Genomic DNA, 18,752 nt, shown 5'->3' on the forward strand with positions numbered 1-18,752 from the left:
AGCCTCCTTTAGACTAAACAACCCCAGTTCCCTCAGCTGTTCCTCATCAGACTTGTGCTCCAGACCCTTCACCAGCTTCATTGCCCTGCTCTGGACCCACTCCAGCACTTCAATGTTTTTCTTATAGTGAGGGGCCAGAACTGAACACAGGATTCAGGGTGCAGCCTCACCAGTATGCAGGACAGGGGGATGATTAGGGACCATACTGAGAGTGAACAGAAATTCTGTAGAAAAAGGAGCTCTGAGTTGTTGTGGCCCTAGTGGAGGCACTGAGCCTTGTTGAACTTCATACAATAGCCCATTGATCCAACCTGTCCAGATCCCTCTGTAGAGCCTTCCTACCCTGAAGCCCACTCCTGCCCAGCTTGGTGCCAGCTGCAAACTTACCGAGTGTGCAACCAATCTCCTTGTCCAGATCACTGATAAAGTTATTAAACAGAACTAGCTCCAATACTGAGCCCTTGGGAACACCTGGGGAACACCTTTTATACTGCCCTAGCTAGTGTTCCCTCCACACAACGAAGTTCTTAGCCAAGAAAATCTCTATTCAGGTTCTCAAGGCAGATTTTCAGAGACAGCTGCAGTGGTGGCTTCTCCAGAGATCTGTGACTCCACATGAACCCTGTTGGACACGGCATGTGATTCTGTGATGAGACAGTGGCTCGTGGGCTCTTGTCTTGTCGTGTTTCAAGCCCAGCCGGCAACTTGGAACCACGCAGCCGCTCGCTCACTCCCCCCCTTTTCCTTCCTCCCCCCGCTCCCGGAGGGATGGGGAGGAGAATCGAAGGAATGTAACTCCCACGGGTTGAGATAACAGCTCTCCAGTAACTAAGGTATAATACAAACCACTACTGCTACCAATAATAATGACAAGAGGAATAACAAGGGAAAAGGACACAACCGCTCACCACCCGCCGACCGATACCCAGCCCGACCCGAGCAGCGATCTGGGCCTTCCGGGTAACTCCCCCCAGTTTATATACTGGGCATGACGTGCTGTGGTATGGAATACCCCTTTGGCCAGTTTGGGTCAGGTGTCCTGTCTCTGCTTCCTCCTGGCTTCCCCTCCTCCCTGGCAGAGCATGAGACTGAGAAAGTCCTTGGTCAGAGTAAACATTACTGAGCAACAACTAAAAACATCGGTGTTATCAGCGTTGTTCCCAGACTGAAAGTCAAAAACACAGCACTGCACCAGCTACTAAGAAGGAGAAAAAAAATGACTGCTGTAGCTGAACCCAGGACATGTCTTTACTTTAGGTGGTCGCAATCATATCCTGTAAATTCACACAATACTGGCTATGGAAGTTTGGCCAAAGGAGACCACAGCAAGAAGGGAGCCTCTAATTGTCCCTAAGACAGGATCCAAAAATATTTTCTAGCAAAACCAAACCTACATTGAATTGAACTCCTGCCTAATGAAATCCGTGTTAAAGCCAGGAAATAAATTAAAAGGAGCAACAAAACATCCTTGAAATAGCACCAAAAACAAGCCACTGGATAGGAACACAATAACTCTGAATCCAAAAGCAATTACTTATTATCTATGTCTTGCAATATGAGTCTCATATTCATAAATGAAGTGGTGTTGAGAGCTTCCATGATATTGCAGAATTCCAGAGCTCTGCACAAATATTGTATTAAGTTAGTAATGTAACCTTGCAAGGGATGTTGAACACACACTAGCAAGGACTGAGGGGACTTTCAAGGACTGCATAATAAGTCAACAGCAAACCATGGGCTAGAATAGAGGACAGACAGTGCACCTTGCACATTTTTTCCCCCACAAAGGCTTGTGAACATAAAGTGATTTACCAGCTGGCGGACATAGTCCTGAATTGTGCTGGGATAGACGAGTACACTGATGGCAACCAACGTGTTGAGAGCAAAGTCAAAGATCTGGTAACAGAAGAAAGGGATGATCCAAGCTGCATGTTGCTAAAAAGGAAATAAAACAAAAACTCATCAGCCACAAGTTAAAATAGGAGGATATATGTCTTTCTGCACTAAACTGTAAGGAATATTTGACACAAGGCAGTGTTAGGTCAGCTAAAATATGGTATTCAGCCAAAAAGGCTGGCCAAGCCAGTCTGGTTGCTGAACTGCATGAATATGTGTGGCGTAAGTCCCACAACTCATTATAGGAGGACGTTTAGAAACCACATGATACTTTTCCCCCCTAATTAATAGGAATAATATTGGGATAAAGCACAGGCTTGGCAGGTGAATGTGGAAAATATACCCTTAACTTTGGTAGGTGCAACATTCAGTTCTCTGAATTCCCAGTTTGTCCAGAGCTTACTGATACTTGAAACTGCAGACACTCAACACAACTGGGCACTCTTCCTGCCTGCAGCATGGGGCCCTGGGATACCATCAATCTAAGCAATCAGTTATGCTGCCTCTTTGACTTTTTTTCCCTCTCAGTTTTCAGCTAAACAACTAAACAAGACATTGTTAGAAAGCAATTTTCTTAATTTTGTTTCTACAGTTTTATGTTTCACTTGATTCACGTCTTTACCAAATATAATGAATTACCTTATATGCGCCATATGTAGCCATTGCACAGATCAGAATCATAAGAAGAGAAATTGCTGTGGCAATGCACATATCTGGAAGAGAAACATGTCAAAATGATTACAGACAAATTCAGAGCTTGGTTCAGTTATTTTGCCATTCACCTAATGCAGAGCAGGGTAGGAAGTGGGTGGAGATGGGAGTCAGGTGCATATTCAGCCATTGCTGAAGGAAATCTGTGGCTTTTGTGGGATACCTCTTAAATATAAGAAGCACAGACAGTGATTACACTGTGCAAGGCTCTGCAGCCTCTATGAGGTTGTAGAGATGTCATGAATGGTTTAATTTTTGTGAGGATTTTAAAAAACCAGCAGCAGTCTTGACAAGAAGACTATTTTGCTGGTGATGATGACATCTGTAGTCAGAAAGTGTCTGCTTTCCTACACTACAGATTGGTTTTGCACTAATAGCTGCTGTATATCTTTGCTCACTTATCTCTAAAAACTCTGGAAAAGGAGAAATGAATTTTTAAAAGCGAAACTGGCAGGTAGAGGCATCTTAGAGAAGAAATAACATCTTGGAAATTTTCATTTCAACCAACAATACTACAGAGGTATAAAGTTTATTAATGAAGATGTATAGCTGTCAGGAAAGGTGAAGTAGTAAAGGAAAGAAAATATTCTTTAAGGTTTTGGCTGGAGTAATTACAGGACTCCTATCTTTTTCTTCTATTGCTGCTCAGCTTTCAATTAAGTTTTCGTAAGATATAAGAAGTTCCTAAGCCACAAACTGCTGGAAGGAGATCCTGGGGGGAAAAATTATGTATGTTTCATCTTTTCATATACACCTCCCTCAATAGCACTATTACAGGCCATAGTCAGGATACCAAAAGTGTATTTCTGAGTCCAACCTTCTAGTGAGTTTGGGAGTGCAACTGAACATTTCAACTACTTTTCTGAGGCTAAGCCAGTGCACAAAGAGGAGAGAGGATGTGAGGTATACAGGACATGACTTTGGAGATCCCACCTCCCCAGGTATCTGTGAGGAAACTGCTGTTCACACTGCTGTCACCAAGTGCATTTTAACTACCTGCTTTGTGAGACACATGGTAGACTTGAGACACACAAATACATGACAGTGTTCAGGCTGTTCACTACCTATCACTGCCTGACTTCGGAGGCATTCAAAGTGTGAAGATGGCTCCGTTTGATCACAGACTTGACACAACATCTAACTCCAGCACATGATCAGTATCATCCTACAGCATGGGACAGTCTCTCTGCCTCCCTGGCTACATCAAAATCAGGTTGCGGACAGATGCCCTGAAGACTTCATCGAAGGCCCATCAAACATCCAGATCTGGTAGATGTGGTCAGGTCTCACCTACCACCACCAGGCAGCAGTACAGGTTCTCATGGCTGAAGAGGACGGTTAGACCCTAAGTGCTGTCTGTCACTTCTTCCAGCCTACCAGTACAATGATGCATGTAGAAGACAAAGGACCCAATCTTTGATCCTCCTCTGACTGAGGGAACACAAATCTTGCCCTATCTTACACCTTCTGCCAACACTAAACCAGATTTCTGCTGGCCCTTGATGCAGAAAGGAACCTGAGACTTGTGGTGCTGGCAGAAAAATGAGCAAGAGCAGACTGTTGTTGGCTGGTGAGGGCATCCCCAGAGCGTGCTTATGTATGTTAGGCTACAAGCTCCTTGTGAACAATGCCTACCAAGAGCGGGATTAAGGAATTAGGAACCCAGATCTTCCCTTTCCCAAGACACTGCCTTGCAAAGGGACTCAAATGCAGCAGAAGAAGCCCTATTATGTGCTACTTCCTAATTTAATGGATGGGGCCCCTTTCTTGGACACTTGGAGGAGCACATTTAAACCACTGTAGCCTGATGAGAGCCTGGAGTCCAGATGACCTTACTCAGAGTGCAAATGCTTGAATATTTGTCTTATGATCAAAATTAGCAGTTCTCACCCAGGAGAGGCATCAGCACTCAGTGATGAAGTTAGCTGCACCCTGCACTCACTGTTTCCTTCCTGGTGGCTTTATGCAGCTTGGCTTGTGGGTGCTTGGAAATGCCATCAAGAGGCAGCTGGGCTCCCTGCTCCTAATTCAGGAGGGAATAACATCTCAGAGTATCCCAAATTGCTCTTCATACAAAATTGCTCTTCATTGGCACCTCCTTCTCCTCTCTGACTGTGTAGAGAACCAGATAATCCAGCACAGGCATCTGAGCTGCACTGCCATAACCAGTCTCCATCTTTTTAGGAGCTATAAGGAAGTGCTGTGCTTGTTAGAGGTGATCTAAATTCTGCCCTCAAGAGGAAGAAGCACCCACAAAAGAAACCTGTACCAATAAAAGATACTGCAGCCTCTTTACTTAACTGTGTGGTCTTTTACTCTGGCTGCCCACATACATCCTGTGAAATCAAAATGATTTTGAATAGACCAAGTATAATCGAGGTAAATGAAAGAAAAGAAGTGGAAATAGCTGCTTGTAGCCACTAACCTCTCCTGAACCTCTTGTAAAAGAGGCTCTTGGATCAATATTTTCATTCTAACCACCAGTTTGAAGGCACTGCTCATGTATTTATTCTGTCCATTCTTAATCCTAGCCACCTACTCACTGTGCCATTGTCATTTGCAGCAGATGCAGCAGTTACAGGCGTCACCCTGCTTGTGACTGCAGCAGTACTGGTTCAGAGCCAGAGCCTAGCAAACTGCGATAAACTTGACATCGAGCCTCTGGTCTGACATACTCATGCTCCCCGTCATTGCTGTCCCTCTAGCTGTGCTCTCCTGTGCCAAGTCCTAGTTGGCTTAAGCGGGTTCTTTCTCATTTAAGGCTTCATTGGATTTTTTGAGCTGTGTCAGCTTCAATTAATCAGAACAAAACTAGATATGTAGTACATTAAATGAGAAGCTAACAGGGGTGTGTGATTTTTTTCCCAGCCATGCTGTACTTTCTGTTGCACTGAGGCTAGAAGTACTTGGACCACTGCAGTGGTTATACAGCCTGTTGTCCTAGATGGTTTTTGAGTTTTCTGCTTGGGTTTAAAGAAACCAGTTAGGGGATTTTTTCCTTTTATACCTTGCAGTGAGATCCTTCCTACCAGACTGGGGCTGGGCAGAGCTCCTGCCACGGGTGCTTGTGCACACAGCAAGCTCTGCAACTGGAGCTCCCTCAAAGCCATCTCACACACCTTGCCTTCCCCTCTCCTTGTCTAAAGGAGGCTGGTGGTGGGTGCTGCGGGGACAAAGAGGAGCAGCCAGTGAGCCCTGTCCCTGAGCCAGGACCTTGGTGGAGTGATGGAGACCTCAAATCCTCCAGCTCATCACCTGCCCCAGCCCTGCAGTTAAATCACTGGCTCACAGCTCCAACGGCAGGGGCCAGAAAGCTGCTGGTCAGCAGCCTGCAATCCTCAGGCAGTCTTGCCCACCCTCCTAGCCTTATTTATCCAGCAGCCTGGCTTCCTTACTGCCAGCTAAGGATTACTGCCTCACTCTCCTCCAAGCTGCTTGTGCAAGCTCAGTGCTGCTGCTGGCAGCCACTCTGCAGCCTCCTGGGTCACAACCTGTGTGGCAGTGGCATTTTCTCTCCAGCAAAGGAAGGAGGCCATTGAGAAGGAAAGAGTTTGCTGCATGTTTGAGCCCAGGTCATTTACTCCAGGGGATAAAGCTAGAAAGGAAGATGCAGCCCTGACTATGCTACACGGGAGCAGGGATCTAGTTTTTTCCCCCTCCCTATGCGTGACATGGGGCTCATGCTACCTGGTGGTGTTGATGGATTGCAGCAGGAAGGGTACCTACTTTACCACGTCCATTTAACCCCCAAAAGAAGTCCGAGCCTGCTGTCAGTAGGTTTCCTTGTTAAAATTTATCTATTTTCATTAATCTTTTTAAGCCCTGGATGCATGTCACGTTCAACAAAGAGACTATCACATTACCCTGCCCTGCAACCTCTGCTTGTCTTGTCTGCCCGTCCCACGGCAGGGACACAGGTGGATTTTGGCCCGAGTTGCTGACATCAGAGTCAAAGTTCCCCTCAGTTTCTACAGGGGAACTTTGAAAAAGATTTCAGTCTTTTTCATATGGCTTATGAAGTATCACACACATCTGTGAAACTGTGAAGGTAGAAAATATAAGCAATATTCTCTGCTTGTTTGGGCCATTGACACATCAGGATCATGGTCTGTGGATCTGGAGAAGCTGAGCAGGAGGTTCAGGTGAAACCCTCTGGGGAGTCAAAACAACTTATAGGGCTTTTCCATCTCCTGACCAGAGATTACTAGTCTTTTAACAGCAGCAGTATTACACTGGGCAGCTCACACATTTCTATTTTTTCCTAGTCCAGCTTCTAGTTCATAAACTCCCTCAGGCCCCAAGGAAATAATAAAAAGAAAGATGAGACTAAATGGGCTTAGCTGAATATGCAGCACAGGAGGAAGCCCAGCGTTTTCCCTGGCTCCTAGATGTACACCTCAGAAAGCCATCCAAACCACACACACAGTGTCTTCCAGTACCTCCATCTGCCGCATGGCAAGTCTTGGCAGACTTTCCCCTGCCTTGTTTCCTTTTCTAAAATAGAAAGGAAAAGCTATAACCTACAGCTTTTCCTAAGTGCTCAGGTAAATTCCTTCTGTCCTTAATCAAACAGGCATTTTGGAGCCTCTGGTAACACCCTGGGAACCATGCTAAATCCTGAAATTTAGGCTGAGCAGCCATTCGAGAACTGATGCTGCACTGGCATTTTCAAGCAGTTTGCACTATGCTGGCTCTGGCTCTATGCATGGCAGGAGTTTTTCCCACTGCTGGAACAGAAAAATGAAAATTCTTCATAAACCACGCCTGAGCACAGCCAGAAATAAACAGGAATACAAATACTGGGGGAATCCTGGTTTCTTGGAAGTCAAGGGAAATCTATCATAAACTTCAAGTTAGCTGTAATTCCACTACTGTGACTCAGCTGATAAGTTTATTTCCAGATCATATTTTCAGGTCTGTTATGAAGAAGCCTGCTTGAGGAGGGAGGGAAAGGGAGTGACAATTTCACAGGCACTTGTAATTTACTTTTTTGCTTGTTGTTGATAGGAGCATCAAAATTAGTACGAATGGTTACTACTATTTCCATTATTATTATTCGTGAACACATGTACATATAGATAACAACTTTGGGACCTTCATTAGCATAAAAATTGATGTATCTTCCTCTATTTCATACATATGGTCTCACATCTAAGAATTTCAGCCCATGCAGCTAACCTGGGAAATTCTTGAAAAAAAGACAAATAAAAGTAGGACAAGAGAAGAGCATCTGGAAGTTTGTTGCTGTTCTATCTTGTAAGAAAGCGTTTCCTCAGATTTGAACAAATATAGTAATACTTAAAGAAGAAAAGAACAAAATTATCTCCTGCCAGCTATTTCCAGTAACTATAAAAGCCAGTTGCTTGATTCAGCTGCCTTTACTCAGCAAGGCATTAAACTAGAGGGAGTCAAAAAATAAAAGGAGACATTAATTCAAATGTTCATTAGTAATTTAACCGCCTGTGAAATGTTTCCTTTACCAAATAGAAATGAGGTCACTTGGCCCACAAGCCATCCTTTTACAGTCTTGCAGGGTTCACTTCAGAAACCTTGATAAAAAATACAGAAAATACAATTTTCAAGTGTAGCTGGAAATCCCCAATGTACTTGATCTGACAGCTATTGCATTACAAAACAGAATTACAATTTTAAAGCCTTAGGCACTGGCAGGACTCTGATGTCGGCTATATAAAACCACACTGACAGACAGTCATTACCAAGGTTAATCTCTGAGAATTAGGACAAGGCAGTCAGTTTAAATATGTCAGAATCAGCTAGGAGCCCATCTGTATCTGCTATGGTCCTTACTTTCTTAAATCCAGTTATATAAACAGATTTTTAGTTAGAAATTGTAGGTGGCTTTTCAATGAAGACTCAATAAAGTAGTAATTGCCCCTCTAATAAACTGAGTTAGGCATATCTGCACTAAAGACCTTGTGGAAATAAGCATCCCTTAACTAATACCTAGCAGCTCTGACCCACCATGGGTGCAATTATTTTCCTCATGTGTGGGGCCTTTCCTTTTCCTACTGATATTCTTACTGAAGGACTTAGAGCCTTTTGCTGTGGATGGGTGTGATTCTGAGCAGCAAGACACCAGCATAATTAGCAGGAGACCTTCTTTCAGATTACTGTGAGAAATGTTGACTGTAACAATCTTGTGAGCAGAAACGAAAATAAACAGACATTTTTATCAAAATCACATTGAGGGAGAACTTTTTTGGTTACAAACTAAATAGTTAAAGGAAATCAACAGACCAAACATCACCAAATAATTTGAAAGTCATGGAAGAAAGAAACATTTGCAACAGACAGCAGGTTTTGTCAGAAGACATAAATGGCCTAGCCCACCCTCCCCTGGAATGATAATGAAGATTTTCTATCATGGCCTTTGATGAGAGAAGGAAGTCACCCTGTGTTATTGCTAATATGCTTATGACCATACAGTTAATATTTATACTTGCATCTACTACAACAGATTTGTGCAAGTCTGCCATGTACACATGGCAGGTGTGTAAGTATGTACAACATGAATGAACACATTCAGCCAGTTACATAAGAAGCAGCACGGGTTCTTATGCCTGTGCAGGCACTACAGGACATGGTGTTAGGAGGTGCAGAGACTCCATATCATCCTGTGTCTTGCAAAATCCCCCTGGGGCTTTTTGCATCATGCTCAGCAATAACATCGCCATGTCAAGGGTCAGCCTTTGCCAAGCACACGGATTACTAATAGGTAGCAGATAAGATTACTACTAGTTTGAACTCTGCCATGAATACACCTTTCACAATGAAAATATCTTTAACATAACAAGGTGAAGCAATAATTAAAGGACAGCAATTCGTGAAATGATAGGACAGTTACATAAAACTGGAGCAATGAGCGCTAGTATTTAGGCAGTTTGTACTTACTGGCATCATCCATAAATTCAAATTCACCCCCTAATTCAGCACTGGTTAGATGGTACTGGTCAGGATCAGTCAGGGCACTCAGCAGAATCAGCAATACCACTGAATTGATAATCTACAGAGAGGAAAAAGGGAAAGGGTCAGGCTGTGCAAGTAATCCATGAAAAACCTCTGGGCGGCATATCCCTACCACAGTCCATGCCAACTATGGCAGAAGCTGTTTTCCAACTGTACAACTGCAGCATTTAACCAATTACTTTTTCTGGGCTTGTGTAAACAGGACCTATTTCTTCCCCAGGTGGTGGCAGGAAAGTGAAACAAAATGTGGACTACTTTTTGTTCCTATTCTCTCCCACACCATCGGAGAAGTTATCACTGTTCTTTCAAATCATAAACATGTTAGCACTTGCTTGTTCTGTTGCAAAACCTAAAATAAATAAAAACAAATCATTTTGAGATTATTACAAATGAGTGCTGTAGTCAAGGATTATTAGCACGGCAGAGCTGTGATTGGGGACAGGCCTTGTGAAATTGCTGGAAGATCAAAGAAGAGCTGATTTGCTGGAAGAGGCTGTATTTTAAGAGGCCAGGAGTGATGAGCTGATTCACATGAGCTGCTAAATAAGGAGGCGTTGTGGGGATGGGAGTAGGTGGGAATGTGATCCCAATGTCTGATGCACACGCTCCTGTGTCATATGGCAAAGAGAGGCAATCAAATACGTTGAGGCCTTGGCTAAGAAATGAAATAAGTGACTTAACACAAGAATATAGTACCAACTGATTCAGTAGAAGTGGATTGTCAAGTATCAGCTGTGAAAGGAATGCAGAGGTAGCCAAGTGCTGTATTTTAAAACAAATCTGAACAAAATGCTCATATTGCTTTGAAGCAAAGAGGGCTAACTGCAGAAATGAAGATTGCTCAGTGTGAAATAACACAGCCTGGCTAAAAGATTATTCTACAGAACTAGGGAGATAACTGATGAACAGAAAAATGGAGAGAAGAAAGCTGATAATAGAATCATAGAATGGTTTGGGTTGGAAAAGACCTTAAGATCATCTAGTTCCAACACCCAGCCATGGGCAGGGACACCTCACCCTAGACTGTGTCCCCCAAGGCTCTGTCCATCCTGGCTTTGAACATTGCCAGGGATGGAGCATTCACCACTTCTCTGGGCAGCCTGTTCCAGTGCCTCACCACCCTCACCTGAACTTCCCTTGTTTCAGTTCGAACCCATTACCCTTGTCCTATCATTACAGTCCCTGATGAAGAGTCCCTCTCTGGCGTAGTAGAGTATGCTGGGAAAGATGGATTTTCATTGCTTTGGTTCTCACTTCAAAGTCATCCCAATCTGATCACAGGTTACTAACAGCAACAGAAAGGTGTAGAACATAGGCTATTGTAAGACATAACAGGGCAGAGAATTTCTTGGGAAAGATAAATGCTTTTTGATAGACAAATTCCATCAAGTTTAGCTGACACCAGATCTGTTAGCAATTATCTCTGAAGAACTGTTCAGAATAGATTGAGTTCAGAAGATGGGGAAAGAGCAAGCACAGTTTATGACTTCTCAATGCAGGAAGGCTATGTAAAAGAATTTCTAGCTAGATTATGAGATTTAAGAATAAAATAAGCCCAAGAACAGACAATAAAGCAGTCTCCCCATTATAGCACTTCAAATTTGTATGGTAATAACCAACAGTCACCATGGGCTTGTCCAGGACAAGTTGTAACTAAATTCATTTTATTTTCCATTTCTGACAGGCTCAGAGGCCTTGCGGACAGGGAAAAAGCAGTAGTTATCATCTCTTTGCATCTTTGCCTTTTGACATTATGAGATTCTTATAAATGAGCTAGCACAGCCAGCTACATAGTTGTAATGAAAGAACAGTTGTCAAGGATTCACAGCCAGCATGGAAGATATACCTATTAGGGTTTTCCAGTACCATGGAAAGACCTGGTATTTCAAGTCACGTGTGACTTGCACCTTTCTTTAATTTGCAGACAATGCCAAACTGTAAGCTCTTTAGGAGGTCAAATTAAAGAGATTTTGATCAGCTATGGCAAAATTCAGACAAAAGAGCGCAATTCAGTACCAACAAGCATAGAGCATCACATTTGTGACAGCTGCAGAAGAACAAGAAGAGAAATAACCAAGTACGTAATAGTTCCTCAGAAAGGATCCTGGGTATGACAGCGAATAAACTGAATGTGATTCAGTGCCATCCCATGAGCTCATCTTTGCAGCTACATGGTGGTGGGTAGTACTGCAGAAACCCAGGTATTTGACACACAACTCATCCTCCCGCTGGCCCTCCACAAGGCCTCTGCAGAAAGGGTCCAGTTCAAAGTCCTTCTAAAACATTCCAAGAAAAAAACATGGGAAGGATCCTGCACAGAACACAGGGTGATCAGACATCTGGAAAGTGTGACTGACAGGGAAAAAACTGGGGTTGATTAGCAAGGAGAAGGTGTAGGGAGATGCTTTCAGTCTTTTTGTTCAGAAAGGCAGGGAAAAGGAGGCAATAGACTTTCCTCCAGATCCGCATGGAAATGACTGAAGTAACATTTAAATTACAGCAAAAGGAAATCTAGGTTAGGCAGTTTGCTGAACAATAAGAACAATCAGACAGCAGAAGAAATTGTCTGGAGGGGCTTAGAGATCTTCATTTTTCTGCATTTTTCCATAGAACAGGCTTTGTGTTGGGAAGGATGCAGACATAGATGTTTGTCTTGGCTTTGAAGACAGATCAGATGATTGTCAGGATTCAAAGTTACATTCTATAAATCCTACTAGTATTTAACATCATGTATACATTACATGATAAATAATAGTATTTGACATTATGTATAGCTTTATATTGCAATCCAGTTCTTGCTTTATACTCCTCTGTGGAAACCTAGAGAACATACGCCAGTAACAAGTATGTTACTTGAGTACTCAAAATAACCCAGCAATCAGAAACTATAAACATATATAGTGTTGCTATTTTAAAGGCATAGAAGTTTAATCTTTTGTACAGACATAGCCAGGAAGACTCATAAAATCCTGACCTAGGTACTCTGCTTTCTCTGGCTACATCCAGACTCAGATTACGTGTTTGTCAGCATTGCCTTTAAGTCTCTGTTTAAGACACGGATTTGTGTTTGCTTGATCTGAAGTCTGCTGCAGTCAGTAGGAATCTCTCTAATGCTCTTTAGTGCATCACTTTGCTGTTTTATCGGGTTGTTCTCTTGAGATCCTCATAATGATCTCTGAGCACTTTCCAACTGTGCAAGTGCGCAGTTGTCACAGTTGTCAGCAGTGCAAGTGAAATACACCACGTGTTTATTTGCTCATCCTTTTTCTCCAGAAAAAGATGTGTGCACAGTTGGGTGTATTCTATTTATTAGAGTTTTCCTTTTGCTTTGAAACTGATGCCACTGTTGAATTTTAAAAAATGCTTTAATGCATAAAACTAATATGCCTAAAATCTTACTGATATAGCATCTTCCAAGGACACATAATCAAGGACAAGAGCATGAAGAGATTCCCTGAAGATATATGCAGTTGTACGAGTTGAAATCTCTGTTCTAGGAAAAGGAAAGAGATGTTTCTGCTCTCTCAATAGGGCCAGGATTTCCTTCAAAATATTTTACATTCCGTCAGCAACAAATAATGTAACAACTAATTAACAATGCTTAGAAAGCATTTTTATTATGCAGAGTTTCAGTAAGCAACTAAGCCCTATACCTTCCCAGTGAGACCTGCCGTCCTCCTTTTTATGGATGGAGAAACAGAAGCATGATCATGACCATGTAGCAGGGTGGTGGTGGTGGTGTTCAGTGGTAAGAATAAAATGCAAGGGTTTGCACTATCGAGTCAGAACTTAACCACTGGGTCCTGCTGCTGGTTATGGCCATAGTGCTACCCAGAGTGACAGGCGAGGAGTCCCGTGGGCACTAACAGGCCTTACTCACCCTGCCCTGCCCCACTATGGGCCTCCCCACACTCTGCCCATGGCCCAGGACCCCATTTCAGCTCAGCCTGGAGTCATCAGTTGCTGTCCCAGTGGCACCACGGGAGTGCCAGTCTCCAGCCATGCTTCCTAGATGAACCCCTTGAATGCATGCTGTAGCTTGTCTACAGCTGTGCCCCTGGTCTCACCCCATTTGCTCCCAGTTGGGCCCCCTGGACCGCCCCTGGCCCTGGTTCATCACCTGCCAAGTCGAGGGCTGTTGGTGGACCCCATTATCAGCCCCAAGTCCTGCACCTGGGAGCAGCTCTTCAAGAATGGTGCCTAAACTGCCCCAACAAAAGGCTGGGCAAAGACCCACAGAAAGCCCCAGAAATGCCTGACTGTCCTCTTATCCTGATACAGAAGTAAAATAATAATTTTAAAAATCCCCAAATATTGCTTCTCTGGCAACTAGATGGAAAACATCCACCTTCTCATCAATATAGAAGAGGAAAATAACTCTGCTTTGTAGAGACCCTAGAATGCATAATGAAAAGGGGAAAACAGGAAATACTATGAAGGAGATAGCTAGTTCAAATATTGGAGCATTACTGCTCTGAGCTTACAAAACACCATTTTAGATTTGAGTAGAAGATATTTTAAACAGCAACAACTGTGTGAGAGAAGGTGCACGCAGGCAGCAGGTGCTGAGCCTTCGACTGGCACCCCCAGCCATTGCTGCTGCTCCCATCTGTACTGCGACAAAGAACCAGCAGCTTATGTACAATGTGAGGCAGCTCTGCTAGAGGGAATGTGTAGTGTTTAGGATGCAAGGAAGCAACCTCATGTCCTCCACAGGCAGCACCCAGCATTGAGAAACTGTATTACGCACTAAAATTTCACACCTCTGCTACCAACAAGTGAGTTGTTGTCTTTTCCACATCATTTGTTCCAGAGATCATAAGTGAACTGTGCTGACCTGCAGAGTTAAAGTGCAGGGTGTGAAGGTGTCAGGAACCACTGCATCTATAAATGATGAGAAACTGAGTACCACTGTAATTTCAGACCCTTCACAGGAATGCAGCTGCATGGTGTCTATCTCAGTTTATCTACAACAAAATTAGTTCCATCTGGTCCTAAGAGCATGCTTAGTTTTTCCCTGCCTTCCTCCAGCTTACTGTCAAGAGCTGAAATAAAATTGCTCTGATAAAGGCGTTTGGAAGAGGAAATATTAAGCTTACTTTAACTTGATATACTGTAGTAAAAATACACCAATGTTTCTACTGAAGGTCCCCTTTACAAATATTCTACTACAATTCTTTCAAAAATTCCTGATGCAGTCAAGCGAGATCCTTATATTTATAGGAAAATCTAAGGAAAACCCCCTAGCTTTATTCATATTGAGGATTTAATTTATAACTGAATCTATGCATTCAATAGTCTGGATGCTGTCTCTTTGTGAAAAATTTATGTAGACTTTCAATTCTGGGTCTGTTTTCAGCCTCACTGAACTCAAGATAAATCCACTTGAGCACACTCCTTAAATCTCTGCACTGGTGGAGCTCCTCGTTGGAGGGCCATTACAGTTCCAGAGAGCTGGTTTAATGACAGTGAACCCTAATACTTTTAGATAAGGGGAGAAAAATAGAAAATTGCAAAGATAAACTTTGATTTAATGATACAGAAAATAAAGAAAAATTAGATTTAATGAAAACACAATTATTCTGGGCTAACCTCCCAACTTTCTGTAATCTGTACTAGTGAGTTATAATACTGTCATTGATATGGACAGTGGGTTACCAAAAACATCAGCGTAGTTTACTCTGTAGTCCTGTAACAGAGCTACCAGATGAAAGATGAGATGATGTTTCTGAACAAGAATAGTTGTGACTGAGAATCAAATAACAGCAGATCTCTCTGAGGACTTCAAATGGTGACCCATCCCAGGATGCTGCTGACCAAGGCTTCTAAACCTTGGCCAGGTTTTGAACTGGCACATACAACACTAACATATTTTTAATTCCCCACAAAACTGGCAGTGTTTAGTTTGTTGCCCTCTATAGAGATATTACTGAAGCAAATCACCAAGGTCATTAATTTTACTAGAAAGAAATCCTAAATGTTTCCAATCAACCAAACAAAATCTCAAGCGAAACCCCCATACCATCTACCTCCCTTCAAATAACTCAAGGTTATGGCTGTAAGTGTTCATTCTTTATAAAACTGTAGAAACAAAAGTCCAGTCTTAAACTACTTTTGCTCCTTGAAACTAAATTAACAACAGAAGACTATTTTATAGTACTTGGATATCTGAAGTTAGTATCACTGTTAGAAAAAGTAGGAATATATGGAAAACATGTTAAGCTGTCTCAACATCCTGAATTCTCCCCATGTACCTTTGCCTTCCCACTTAGCATGTTCTTTGCATTTTTCTTGCTTTTTTCTTTTAGTGTAGGAGATACTAATAAAAGCAAGAACACTTGTTCATCAAAAGGACACAAGAACCCTACAGAAGGGAAAAAAATATCAAGTTCAGGGTTTAACTCAAGAATTCCGTGTAGATTTGCACTATCTGGGGTGCCCTTTCCGAAATTTCTGTTAGCACTGATGATGAGTTAAGCTTTATGAAATATTACCCTGTATAACCAGATTTTTCTATCTGTTCTCCCTCTCTGTGTTAGGCAAAGTTTGTTTGGTTGTTGGATTTTATTTTTTTTCCCCTGAATTCTCATTAAAGAGGAAACGAGGAGGCAATTTTAGCAATAAAGGCTTTCCAGCTGTCTGACTGCTGCAGAGAGCAGGCAAACAATGTGAGAAGGAACAAGGTGTCCCCTCTGTGTGCCCAAGTTTCTTTACCGATCTCATGGCAATGACTCAGCCATCTTCATCCTCAGGGTGCATAGGACCCCAAGCTACATCTAAGCACACCTCCATCAGTGGCTTGAACTCCTGGGAAAGCAAGAGGACCCTGGCTGTCAGAGTAGATATCCCTCTCCTCACTGCTGTGTAAGCCTTCTGCCTCATGCTATTGAAAATGTTTCGACTTTCCAGTGCTGGGGGAAAAGCTGCACATGTGTTAGTGATGCACACATTAATGAACAGTCCAAGGAAGAAAACCCAGCCATGCTTGGTTATCCTTTCACCAAATGAAACGTAACAGTCAGCAGACTAAACAGAAAGACGGCCACATAAAGTTGGGTTAAAAGGGAATCCTTCATCCCTGTCACCAGCAAAATTCATTATCAGACATTATTACTGAAGCCAAAAGGTTGCAGGAATACAGAAAAGGATGAGTTGTTTATTCGGGAAATGCAAGTGCCTAACTGTATTACAAAGCATCTAAAGAACAAAACATAAGCCTTCCTCCTTCACATTATTGCCCAGCCTTAAAATAACAGGAAAATAAAAGATAACGTTGTCCCTACACAAGTTGTTCTTTCCTTCTTCCCTGTGTGGTTTCTCAAAGCATGTTTCTGGCTGCTACCTAAAATACTGCACTGGAATAAGGAGAGCATTAGTCAGATCAGAAATAGCAATTAAGTTTTTATGTTCTTTAATCTGGAAAAGACAGTCAGGAGCCTGCAATTCTTGTTGCTTATTTTTCTATACTCACGAGAGGTCAAAGAATGACTCAAGCAGGCTCAGACCAGCATATTACAGAGAGCATATAATAGAAAGCAGCATAAAATATTTTAATCATACTTTATATATAATTTCAACTTTGATTATTATAATGACACTGGGCATTGAACTTTAAAGGCTATGCAGATTAAACTGATATAGGAAGTCCAGCATAATTTATCAGCAGTCCTCTTTATAAATGACTCAACTACTGCCTACTGCCAGCCTTTTAACAGCCCTAAAACCCAAACCACAAAAGGTCTGTTATTAATGAAATATGGTAATGACTTCATTTATATTAAAAAAAATAGATGGACCGACTGTGCAGGATGCCTACTAGAGTTTTCTGCCTCCCTAGAGAGAGAGTTTAATGTGTTATACACTTAATTTTAGCCCTTTCATGGTTTAAGAAAATAGGGTATTTTATGCAAATTAATCAGTGGATATTTTGTTATGTTTACATTGTATTTAAAGAAAGTTGAACCTGTATCTGAGCAAAGTCCTGAAAATTATTGCTGAGAAATTCTGCCCAGCCCTGGGGAAATACAATCACATACCCATGTTCAAGTTACAATACTGCCAGACCAGCTCACAATTTCTACCAAAGCACACCTTGGATCAGGATGCTGTGGACGGCTAGCAAGGAATTGGTACGCATTAAAACTCTGTTAGAAAAAGGGTTGTTCAAATGGTCTGTTGGGATTTGTTTGGCTTCTGCATTTGTCCTTGACTTCCAAGAATTTTTGAGTCTTGCAAGTGACTGTGAAAGGTTGAGGGTAGATGTTGATGGGAGTTGTGGCACTTCTCCTGGGTCTGAACCTTAGTGGGGACATGTGACATGGATGGGCCAGGCAGACGGCCCCGGCAGGTCTTACCCACACCAGCCCACAACGCTGTCTGTGCTCAGACTCACCTCTAGCCACTTTGCACATGCGTTACTGGTGAGAGAGGAGTGTGCCCCAGCTTTGGACAGCAAGCCACATATGCCCACTTAATTTAAAAAGAAAACCCAACTACCAAAATACACCAAATGTTTGCTCAATTATTCTCATGTAGTCACCACAGCCAAGATCCACAGAAGCCATGCAAGGGACCAGGGCTGTGTCTTGGTTTCAGCTGGGATAATGTTTATTTTCTTCCTAGTAGCTGGTGCAGTGCTATGTTTTGGCTTTGGTCTGAGAACAATGGTGATAACACACCGATGTTTTAGTTGTTGCTCAGTAGTGGTTACCCTGATCGAGGACTTCTCAGTCTCATGCTCTGCCAGTGAGGAGGGGCACAAGAAGCTGGAAGGGAGCAGAGACAGGGCACCTGACCCAAACTGGCCAAAGGGGTATTCCATACCACAGCACGTCATGCCCAGTATAGAAACTGGGGGGAGTCACCTGGAAGGGAACAGTTGCTGCTCAGGTCAGACTGTGGGTGCTGAGCAATTGTACTGTGCATCACTTGGGTTTATTGTTTGTTTTTCCTTTCCCCTTTTAGTTTTATATTCTCTCCCCTTGTTATTTCCCTTGTGATTGTTAGTAGTATTATACTGTACTTTAGTTATTAAACTGTTCTTATCTCAACCCATGGGGTCTACATTCTTCCAATTCTTCTCCCCATCCTGCCTGGGGGAATAGGGGAAGCGAGCGGCTGTGTGGTGCTGAGTTACTGGCTGGATTTAAACCATGACA

The 18,752-nt window shown here is 42.7% G+C and overlaps 1 protein-coding gene across 1 annotated transcript; it reads right to left on the minus strand.

Moving 5' to 3' along the window:
* Positions 1-1,763: 1,763 nt before the first annotated feature.
* LAPTM4B (lysosomal protein transmembrane 4 beta) lies at positions 1,764-9,631 on the minus strand (the record flags this gene model as incomplete). Its single annotated transcript, XM_010015174.1, has 3 exons — positions 1,764-1,935; positions 2,536-2,609; positions 9,520-9,631. Coding segments are annotated over 3 exons (358 nt in total), but the record flags the coding sequence as incomplete, so codon positions are not given.
* Between the last annotated feature and the right edge of the window lie 9,121 nt (positions 9,632-18,752).

This window comes from Nestor notabilis, unplaced genomic scaffold, assembly GCF_000696875.1.
Source record: "Nestor notabilis isolate BGI_N333 unplaced genomic scaffold, ASM69687v1 scaffold10035, whole genome shotgun sequence".
Lineage (NCBI taxonomy): Eukaryota > Metazoa > Chordata > Aves > Psittaciformes > Psittacidae > Nestor > Nestor notabilis.